General features: G+C 44.9%; 2 protein-coding genes across 4 annotated transcripts; one reads left to right on the top strand and one right to left on the bottom strand.

Moving 5' to 3' along the window:
* Positions 1-338: 338 nt before the first annotated feature.
* LOC4338179 (serine/threonine-protein kinase AGC1-7) lies at positions 339-3948 on the bottom strand. 2 transcript variants are annotated; one of them, XM_015783308.3, is made up of 3 exons: positions 3664-3948; positions 2051-2891; positions 339-1448 (listed from the first exon to the last, which is right to left on the bottom strand). In XM_015783308.3, exons 2-3 carry the CDS (start codon positions 2851-2853, stop codon positions 527-529), a joined length of 1725 nt encoding a protein of 574 aa, XP_015638794.1. In that variant the 5' UTR covers positions 2854-2891; positions 3664-3948; the 3' UTR covers positions 339-526. The 2 variants fall into 2 exon arrangements, with proteins under 2 accessions (XP_015638794.1, XP_015638795.1); XM_015783309.3 differs by having other exon boundaries at positions 2051-2897; positions 3664-3873.
* A 1399-nt stretch (positions 3949-5347) lies between these two features.
* On the top strand, positions 5348-10707 carry LOC9266987 (cytochrome b561 and DOMON domain-containing protein At3g61750). Of its 2 annotated transcripts, none has more exons than XM_015782081.3 (4): positions 5348-5600; positions 8359-8761; positions 9978-10261; positions 10366-10707. In XM_015782081.3, exons 1-4 carry the CDS (start codon positions 5421-5423, stop codon positions 10651-10653), a joined length of 1155 nt encoding a protein of 384 aa, XP_015637567.1. In that variant the 5' UTR covers positions 5348-5420; the 3' UTR covers positions 10654-10707. The 2 variants fall into 2 exon arrangements, 1 of the variants encoding a protein (XP_015637567.1); XR_010741512.1 differs by lacking the exon at positions 5348-5600 and adding an exon at positions 6012-7579.
* Positions 10708-11263: the final 556 nt, after the last annotated feature.

Genomic DNA, 11263 nt, shown 5'->3' with positions numbered 1-11263 from the left:
ATGGAGCAATTAGTTGTGGATAGACAGTGACAGGCGACAGCCGCAAAACCTAGCTCGGTGTTAGTTGTTCCAAAAAACAAAAATAATACCTATGAACTTGAGGAGCAATTGATTATTTCTTAGAGGACGTAGGATAAATATTGACAAAAAAAAATCTCTTGCCCAGAGAAATATCAAGATAGAACCCGTGCTTACATCAAATCCAATTTAACTTGAAAACCTACCTTTGCTCAAAATAGCATATGAAATCTAACAATTAAACTGAAGTATATACACGTACTAAAATCACGTGTTAGTTTGAACATATACTACAATAACAAGTAACAGATGTTCACATATAACAAACCAATCAAATGAAATCGCTACATTTTCATATGAATTTTAGGTTTACAATGAATCTACCATAGTCCAAGAATGAGTTAGTACAACTTAATTATCACGAATCGAGTTCTCATACTTCACAACCATCGATCAAAACAATCTGGTGTGCACAACAATATTGTCAGGAATAAATATATAGTACTAATTAAAAATACTCAAAGTCAGTGTAGGACTCGCCGGTGCTCGAGTTGGCCGCGCCGCCACCATCCGCCGCGGCGGGGGCGGCGGCGGCGGCGGCGTTCTCCGGCGGCTTCTTGTCCTTGGGAGTGGTGGCGGACGCGGCGGCGGCGTACTGCCGGAAGTCGACCGGCTCCGGCACCGACGGCGGCGTGAGGCTCCTGACGAGCGCCCAGTTGACGCCGTCGAAGAAGGGGTGCTGCTTGATCTCGGTGGCGCCCCTGGTGAAGGCGATCCGCTTGTGGGGCTCCTTGACGAGCAGGCCGCGGATGAGGTCACGCGCGACGGCGCTGGCGCCGCCGTCGGAGGGGAAGCGGAGCGGCTGCTCGATGACGTTGCAGAGCGTGGCGCGGTTGCCGGCGCCCTTGAACGGGGTGGCGCCGTGGATGAGCTCGTAGAGGAAGATTCCCAGCGTCCACCAGTCGACGGCGCTGCCGTGGCCCTCGCCGCGGATGATCTCCGGGGCCAGGTACTCGTGCGTGCCCACGAACGACATGGACCGCGCCTCCGTCGGCTCCGCGTTGAACTCCACCGCCGCCGCGCCGTTGAGCAGCAGGCCCATGTCGCTCTTGGACGCCTTGCGGCTGCGCCGCGGCAGGATGCGCGGGAAGAAGGAGGAGGGCTGGATGCAGCCCTGGTTCGCCGGCATGCTCTCGCCGCCGTCGATGGCGTCTCCTCTGCTGCCTATGCCGCCGCCGCTGCCGGTGGCGTGGACGGAGGAGGACTTGACGAGGGTGGGGCAGACGGTGCAGCGGAGGGAGAGGTCGAAGTCGGAGAGCATGATGTGGCCGTCGTCCCTCACCAGGACGTTCTCCGGCTTGAGGTCCCTGTACACGATCCCCAGCATGTGCAGGTACTCCAGCGCCAGTAGCACCTCTGCCACGTAAAACCTGACGACGCATCAAAGTTCAAATTTTCCCACGTAAGTTTCATATTTTTTTTAGATCAAATTATCGGACGCAAGTTTCAATTTTCAGATCAAATCTACAATAGAATGATGATACATGAGGTACAGGCAATAGATATATTTTGTTGTCAATCGTGATACATGACTATAGATAAATGTACCAAAATTTATACTAGAAAATAGTGTGCTTCATGGTACATCCTCGAGCGTAGGAAAATCACTCGTTGATTTTTCAAGCAACTAATAAGGTTAGTATTGTGCAAATTCCTTCTAAAATTATTCTGCAAATTTTAGCACCTCCTGCCAGGGCTGGAAATTTCCCCTACAATACAATATTACTTCGGCTGAAATTTTTAAACTTTTCAATTTTTTCATTAATTTTAGTAATATTTATTTAAATTCAACTAAATTTTGGAAATTTCGGTGACCTCCGATCAAAAGGGGTTAACCGATGGAGTGAACCCTGCCTCCTGGTACCAAAGTTACTGCTGTCTAAATTTGTTCAAACTTGACGGAGGTTAATTTCCTCAAACTGCTCCAAGCTCCGTGGAAACAATTTGTTAAAATTCCGAAGTGGAACCTGACCTGGCGGCGGGCTCGGAGAAGTGCTTGGAGGGCTGCTTCTGCCGGAGGGAATGGAGGTTGCCGCCGGAGCAGTACTCCATGACGAGGCAGTAGAACTTGTCGGTCTCGAAGTGGGTGTAGAGCGTGGGGAGGAAGGGGTGGTCGAGGAGGCCCAGGATCTCGCGCTCCGTCTCCGCGCGCGCCATCTTGTTCCGGCTCGCGATCGACGCCTTGTCCATCACCTTCATGGCGAAGAAGGCCGACGTGCCGCGGAGCTCCACCAGGTACACGCTCCCGATGTCGCCGTACCCCAGCCGCTTCAGCAGCCGGAAGTGCGCCAGGCTCAGCGGCGCCGGCGCGTCGCGCGCCGTCGCCGCCTGGACCGCCTCCCACCGGCTGTCCCCGCCGGTGTGCCGCTTCACGTTCTGCCCCGACGCCGACACCGACGCCGTCGACGCCGATGTCGTCAGCACCGTTGGCGCCGCCGCGGCGCCGGTGCTGCTGCTCTCCAGGCTGTTGCTCCGTGTGCTGCCGCTGCTGATGCTGTCCAGGCTGCCGTTGCTGACGGCCTCGCCACGGTTTGTTCCTGCTGTTGCTGCTGCTGCGGTCGTCGTCACCAGCGCCGCCGTCGTCTCGGGCCTCTGCGGCGGCGGGTTCGCCGTCTTGTCGGAGTGATGATTCGGCTTGTTCTTGGGCTTCGATTTCTTGTCTGGAGATGGTTTGGAGGGTGCTGATCGAATGCTGAATTGATCATCTTCTTCAAAGCTGGTTCGATTCTGTTCTGTGCTATTTTTATGAGGGCTGAAATCCATGCCGTCCTCCATCGTTGTTAGTTTATTGAAAGCTTGAGTTTCTAGGTAATCTGAAACTTCACAGGGCAGAATGTCAAAATTTGATAGGTAATTTGAGTGAAAGTGTAAAAACTGGAAAATGAAAAAAAAATTACAATGCAGGTAAAACTGAAGAAGAAAACGAGTCTTGGAGTTTTACTCTACTTTTGGTTGGAATTTTAGAAGAAGAATCGAAGCTTAATCTTTTGTTCTTCTTTCCGGATCTGTTAAACTTAGTTTTTTTTCCCATGTAATGGCAAAATCTTACGTACTCGTGACTTTGTTTGGCTGTATATACCCCACAAAGGTGCAGAGGCCGGATTTAATCTAATCTATTTTTTTTAAAAAAAAGGAAAAACTTAAATTAGGAGTAGTCTTAGTATAATTTTATCACCGGGATGAAATTGTCTGAGATTAAGAAAGCTTCATTTATCAAAAAGAAATGAAAAAAAATGTTCTGCTACTCTCAGGCCTCCTTGACAAGTTGCTAGCCACTTGATGAACAGTTTAGGTTGATTGTGCTTATTCTTTGTTTATTGAAATCTAAAATGAATTTGAAACTGAACATTTAGCAAGCTTTTACAACTTTAAATGTATTAAACTCATAATTTCGAAACTTTTAGGTCATTTGCACTATGGTGAATCCTGTAAGGGATGTTGAAATTGCATTGCGCTAAGACTACTCATTATGGAGGAAATTCTGAAAGGCTATGGCTATCAACATCAAATAAAACCGGTACCACAGCATGGGGAACCTCATTATCAGAAGAAAACAACTTGAAGATCAGATAGGGAAATACAAACCTGGAATCAAATCTTGATAAGGGCTTCAGACAACAAATAATCTGAACAATGCTTCATGTCATACCAGGAAAATCAAAGCTGAAAGGGAATGATCAAACAAAATTAAGGAAAAGGGTCTCTTATTCGTCTTGCCATGCTTGAAAGCTGCAATTGGCAGCAAAACAGGGGAATGATTGCTTTGTTGGGAGGAAAAGAGTAAAAATGCGTGCAGACTTCGCGTTGAATGGTTCGTGGGGTTGAGAGAATAATCCGTTAGGATGGAGGGCATGAATGGACCAAGAATGCACTTCTAAGTTTAGTGCAAAACAAGGGAGTTATTCTGGGTCATCCATGGTCTCTCCCTATTCTTGTTCTGGTTGGGTCTTCCGTTACAGAGTTGATTCGAAACGTGAGGAATTGTCAATTGTGCATGAATTTTGGGTGACCCATGGAAACATAGGTTAGCTACAGTAAAAAATTTGATCATATACCTTCTCCTTATATCTCAATTGAGGAAGGAGTCTCAGCGACCTCACATGACCTCACATGTCAACTTTTTTAAAATCTAAACGGAGGTTATATGATCCAAATCTCCCAAGAAGGTTAACTAGAAACAATTCCCCTCCATGCGTTGGTCCAACGACTTAGACATGATATATTTTGGTTGTAATAATCCAGTTTTACTTAAACTTGAGTTTTGTCCTGGTTTTACGAGAAATTACTACTCCCTTTGTTTCATATTATAATTCGTTTTGACTTTTTTTTTATAGTCAACTTTTTTAAGTTTGATCAGTCTGTAGAAAAATATAGAAATATTTTCAACACAAAACAAATGTATTATCAATATATATTGCATATTAGTTTTAATGAAACTAATTAGGTATTATAAATGTTGCTAAATTTTTCTATAAACTAATTAGGAAATAGGTCAAAACGACTTATAATAAGAAACAGAGGTAGTACATACCAATATTGGTCGTTCTGTTGTTCACTTACCGGTCAAGAGTATCAAAGGCCATCACAAGAGTTATCGATGCAGTTATGTTCAAAAAATCCTTTCCTGGTTGAACAACTGTCTCCAGAGTACAGACATCAGTGCTGATATCTTTTTGGTTGATCCTTCTTGTTCAAGTTCTTGACCTCTTTCATTTCCTTGTTGTGACTTGTGAGCCTTCTCTCTTTCATGCCTGGAACCTGGCTAATTCAGAGAGGCAGCATTATCCAGCCCTTCTTGTTTTTCTCCATCTTCCTTCTAATATACCCAATATGCAGAGAGATTCCAAGAATAATGCATCAATGATCATGTCGTTTTCATCCCTATAATCATGCGATGATAGAATACCTAAGGGTAAACTGTCACATTGCTACAGCTTGCTTTCTTGCTGGTTACTGCCGCCATTGATTGTGCAAGCGAAATCCAACTACAATATTGCAGAAAAACCACTTTTGATCACTTCCATTCCACACCTGGTGGCTGGTGTTACCATGAGCCATTTTCCATCTCAGCTGAAGAAGTACGATGCAAGGTAGGCTTTTAGCATTCTTTTAGAAAAGTAGCCATGATGGCTCCAACCACCATAACCACCATTGCAAACTACCCAGCTTTTCTCTTCCTCCCACTCAAAGCATCAGTCCAGAAATATAGAATCAATCATCATGCAACAACTCCACATGAGCCCATTACTTCATCCCAACAGTAGGGTTCATTGCTCCTATGATCTTATTGTAACATCCTCTACCTCTAGCTGGTAGTTGCTCCTTTCTCTACATCAACATAGATGGCTGTGCCAAGGCGAGTTCATGTCGTCTTGTTTGTGTACATCACAGTGATCCTCACTGCAGTGGCCGTCCATGCACAGAGGGATACCTGTGGTGCCGAGCTGAACACTTTCCTTCCCGCGCCTTTCAATTCATCCGCGCTCCTCTGCAAATCAGTCTGGAACAGCTTCATACTCCGGGTAACATTCCTTATCTAGCCAAAGTTATCATCTGTAAAAGAAAAATGAATTCAAAAAAGATTGTTGTAGCTTCCTAACATAGATATTCCTGACTTATTGTCAAATGTTAATCACAATTTTTACCATCAAATGTAGAGAAAAAGGCAAGAATCAGCAAAGTTCTAGTATGCTTAGTTATAATAAAAGTATCAGTGCCTCTTAATGGTACAAAGGTTGTCTCTCTGCATTGTGCATACATTTGTATCTGAATCCATAATCCTAATCGATCATCATCACTTTTGCTGGAATGACCGAAGGAGGTCATTCAATGTAATTAAGATAGGAAGAAAAATGTTACAAGAAAAGTTTTACATCGACAGCTGGCTGTCGAGGAAGGATGTGCACCAGAGCACACGCCCCGAACCATATGCCAACCGCCCAAACACACGCTACAGAGAGGGAAGCCAAGCACCGAACCGGCCATCGCTATGCGAGACCGATCGCCACCGGGCCAACAACACCACCACGACACGAATACTCTAAAACGACGCCTTCACGAGGGTTGCGACGCCGAAAGACGCCGTCGTCATCCGTCCAAGGAATTGGACAAGGTTTTCACCCAGAGCTCCTTGCCGAGGGAGGATGGGTACCTCAACAGTGCCCTCAGGAGGGTTACCACGCCTGAAGGCGAAGTCACTGTTGGCCCAAAGAAATTGGGCTAAGCTTTCGCTCAGAACCCCCTACCGCCGTGGTCCGTCGCCCAATCCGAAACCACCATCTAAACATCGGCGGCACATGGCTTCCGCCACACTTGACCGACGCCCCTCCGCTGGCCAGCTTCCAGTCCTGCCAACAACAGGACTGCCACCACACAGCACCGACGCCCCACCATCGACTGACTTCAACGAACCTCCATCCCTGAGAACTGGCCCAGGACCCTTCCGATCCACCACCCGCCAGTCTCCTCGCCAATTCTGCCCAAAGGAGAACCCTGGACTGGGTGGCATTGCTTCAGCAACCTGGGCTTCCCCCGTTGACAAGCTGCCGCCTCAATCTAACCTAGAAACTCCCCACAAAGAAGGGGAGGAGCTCCAAGAAGGGCGAGGGTGCCGACCGGCAACGAGGAAGACGACCCACTGCCGCCAGCTCCCTTTGCACTACCATCTAGGCCTGCGCCGACGCCGGAAACGCTGCCGCTCCGTCTCCGGCGCCACCTTTGTCCAGCCTCCTTGCCTCACCTAGCCACGCATAGGCCACCACGGCGACGAGGGAGCTCAGCCGCATTGCTCAGCGCTGGTGATAGCCACCCCGCACACGCCTGGCCGTACGCGTGCTGCCGGCCGCCGCAGCGCCTCCACCACGGTGCTGGCCTCCGCAGCCGCCAGCCTCCGCCGTCGCCGGCCAGCCACCTCCGCACGAGCTCCGCCGCTGCACAGCGGAAGCCACCTCCGCGCGCCTCCGTCGGCCGCCGTCGCCGCGAGCTGCCACCACCTCCCCTCGCCGGCCGCAGCCGACGCGCTGCCCGCCTCCACTGGCAGCCGGACGCAGAGCACCGTCATCGGCCACATCCGCGCCCGGGGGGGTCGGATCCGTCTCCGGCGTGCCCGGATCCGTCGCAGCCACCTCCATCGACCGCCGCCTCCGTCGACCACCGCCCCGTCGACGCTGCTCCGCCTCCAACGCCGAGGAAGGGCTCCCCGAGGATGTTCTCCCCGCCGCCGCCTTCCCGGCCGGCCGCGCGGTTTCCGGCGGCTGGCTCCGGCGGCGGCGAGGCGGCTAGAGGCCGGCGAGGTGGCGGCGCGGGCGGCTAGGGTTTTCTCCCCCGAGCCGCCCGCGTGAGGGCGACGTGAGGGTCACCATCGATCATCATCACACAACTTTAGTACCATATATGTGCTGAATGAAAGCAGGATAGAAATAAATTGGCATTTTTGTTATCAACATAGCTATTGTTAGGTTCCTTGAATACTGAAAGTTCATACTTTGATCTTCAGATAATGGTGAGTAATTTCTTCTGAATGCTCTTCAATTACAAAATAAAAAATTAAGTTACTCTGATACTCAAATTTTTACATGGTTACTTTTTTCTTTGTTGTGCATTGTGAACCCCTGTTAGTAACTTATAACCATTGAAATATCTTATACAAATGGTAGTCAGTGAGCAAGTCAGTCAAAAAATAATCTCCATATATGTTCCAGCAAATACTTGGGCTGCCCAAGTCCGTTAGTTCTTGTCCCTTGCACATGTTCACACTAGTCCAAGATGTGAATCCGATCTTGTACTTTGGTTTTCTCTTCCCTCGTTTCACAGACTAGTACCACGGCCACCAAGAAAATAGTGGAAAGCAGAACTATTGATCTTTAAATTGTGCAAACTTACTCTGCAGAAGATATCTGCGGGAGAATTAAAATTGAACACTTTGAAAGTATAATATATAGCCACAGGTAATGAATTGAAAATTCTGAAAGCATTTTCTAAGAAACAAATTTAGAGAGAAAGATATTGTACTAGACAGGAATATCCAAAAATGTTCAGATATTGAACATTTCATTCTCAAAGAGAAGTATCTGACTGTCATTACTGAAAAACATATTACGAAACATGCACATGTTTCTAGGAAAAAAATTACTGGCCATGTAAAATTTGATATTATTCTTCTTTCAACATCAATATTTGTTTATTTTAAACAAATACTGTAAAGTGCTATGTTCCGCTTTCTTCATAATAAAAAGTCGCCAAATCTATTCTTAGTTCATGTGGTCTCTGCACATCTTGCAGTATTCAAAATTGAAGAGTGAAGATAACATCACCAGCATTGTACTTTCAGCACCCTATTCATCTGGATGGGTTGGGATTGGTTTCTCAAATGACGGAAAGATGGTTGGGTCAAGTGCTATGGTTGGCTGGATTGATAATCAAGGGAGAGCATACATCAAGCAATACTACTTAAGTAATCAGACTAGCTCAGGAGTTAAAGTAGATGAAGGCAAGTTGCTCACAACAGACGTTCCTTCTGCAGCTGTGCTCTATGGAGACAATATTTACTTAGTATTTCAAGTCAAATTCCCTCTTCACATTGCTCGACAGTCCGTAATTTTGGCTTTTTCGAAGATATCACCAAATAAGTTCCACCTCGCAGAACATGATGACAAAACGACTCTGTCTTTTGACTTCTCATCAGGTACAGTTATGTTCTAGCACAACTGAATTGGTTTTCCATTGGAGTTTTGTTTTTATGCTTCATTGGTAACAGACTAATGGTACATGCTATGTTGGAGTATTGAACGCAGCCCAAGAATCAACTACCCTGTACCTAATTCCACTCCACTGGAGATTGATAATATCTAGTATGCCAATATAAATATGTTTCAGCTCAAAAGGATGCTAAACTGCTTGAGCATGCTCTGTTACGATTAAAGAAATACAATTATGAAGATTAATTTTCCTACATTGTGTATCTGGCGCCCCCACAAAACAGAAAATATTAGAAAAGTTAACCAAAAACCGGGCATTTGCATTTCTGAATATTACCTACATATGTAAATACGATTTAAATTCTGATCTCAGAAGGATGCATTAGACTTTTTTTTTGGGAATACACAGGGAGCGCATCTTTGTATTAAGGGGAATATGCATTAGACTTTTGAGACCGCTGAACAGAATCTGATCAGTGATACCTGAAGATAACGCCAGAAAAATAGAAGTAGAAAAATTAGCAGAGACAATTTTAGCCCCACTTGGAATGTCACAAGAAATTTGCAGGAACTTGAACTCCATCTGGAATGCAGGAATTTGAACTCCATCACAGGAAACCGTTGTTCTACAGGAGTGGAGTAATTTTTACATGCAATAAATGGGGCCTTCACATAAATGGCTAAATTCCTGGGGTGTTTGATAGCAGACAGCAAAGGAATAGGGTATGTATTGAGCAGTTGAGAAGAGGGTGATTATTGGATATAAAACCAAGTCTCTAAAAATTGTTGACATTTGTATTGGATAACATGAAAAAACATCCCAGCTAATACATTATGCAATGCATACAGTGAAAAAAATCGATCGATCTAGCTGAATCAGTTACCTGATTGTCACAAAGACAATCTCATTAAATAATAAGGTTCAGCCAATGTTTGTTAGAACTCGTAAAAGAAGAATGTTTACCAGATCAACTATATGGTGATACCACATCATAACATAAACATTTAAAAAACACTTTCTACATTCAACTGATTTTGTAGAAGTAATAAAATATTAGCACCATACATCAGCAAAAGTTCAACATAAAAGATAGTACAAGTGCAAGCCTTATCTGTTTTTCACATCATTTTTTACTGCAATGTAAATTTTCTTTTAGAAAATGTTTTTTCAATACTACCTGAACCTAACTTTTTTCTACGCAGGTGATTCTGTTAGTACTTATTATCCATACCAATTGAAGAGGAACCATGGTGCATTTGCAATTTTTGGCTGGGGTGTTCTGGTACCACTGGGAGCAATTGCTGCTCGTTATCTCAGACATAAGGACCCACTTTGGTATTACCTTCATGTCCTCGTGCAATTTCTTGGTTACATCATTGGGTTTGCGGGTGTTGTTTCTGGCATTGCATTGTACAACAGGACCTATTCAAATTTTACTACGCATAGAAGCCTTGGCATTTCAGTTCTTGCTCTCGGTTCTCTTCAGGTTAGTATGATCATGCAACTAATTTTGCCATCCTGACTGCTAATGCCTATCATTTGATTCATTTCTGTTATGTCTGAAGCCATTGGATGTACTACATGTTACAGGTTATTGCATTTTTCCTTCATCCTAATAAGGATTCTCAGGTGCGGAAATGTTGGAACCAGTACCACCATTGGTTAGGTAGGATTTGTATTTTCTTGGCAGCCATTAACATTGTTCTTGGTATTGAGTTAAGTGACACCAACATCTCATGGAAAGTGATTTATGGAGCTATAATATCTGTTATGATAATCAGTACCACATTTCTGGAGGTCATGATGTGCACTAAGTTGCCCAAGGAAGGCACATGTAACGGTGGACTCCAAATGCCAACTCATCATCCCAATTCTTAAAAATAGAGATGTTAACACAATTGATTTTTAACCTTGTTTCTGATATGATCTCAATTCTTTTAGTTTTTGGTGATTTTGTTTACTGGTTTGGGAAATAGGCAGCCTTCTAGAACCATTTTTGTTGATACATGCCAATGTGTTTTTGATAGTTTTCCTCCTGTAATGAAGAAGAGTGTTTTTTTTTAGAAATCAGTTTCTTCACTCTATGGTTAACAACAACTTAACATTCTAACCATAATTGTTAGAGACTGCACTCGTTCAATCTATAGTAAGTTCTTAATTTGACATGAGCATGTCATTTTCTGATCAATGAAAAAGAAATCTCAAGTTGATTGTACAATATTTTTTCCTTAAACACTTTCACATCATAACAGGAGTCCATTAAGAAGTTATGCATGAATTAAACTAAAGTTCTTTCCAGATTCAAGAACAATGTGGGTTAAAGGATGCGTATTTAAGATTCAGAACTTTGTCATTAATGGCCATGTTCCAAGATTGGGAACTACAAATTAGGTTGGAAGCATGACCCCTAACCAAGCCGCCTGTGATGAGGCGATGCGGTGATCAGTGAGCATCTGCAACACGAAACCATAACTAACAAACGGATTTG

This window comes from Oryza sativa, chromosome 5 (genome assembly GCF_034140825.1).
Source record: "Oryza sativa Japonica Group chromosome 5, ASM3414082v1".
Classification (NCBI taxonomy): domain Eukaryota; kingdom Viridiplantae; phylum Streptophyta; class Magnoliopsida; order Poales; family Poaceae; genus Oryza; species Oryza sativa.
This window is presented reverse-complemented; position numbering and strand designations above follow the sequence as displayed.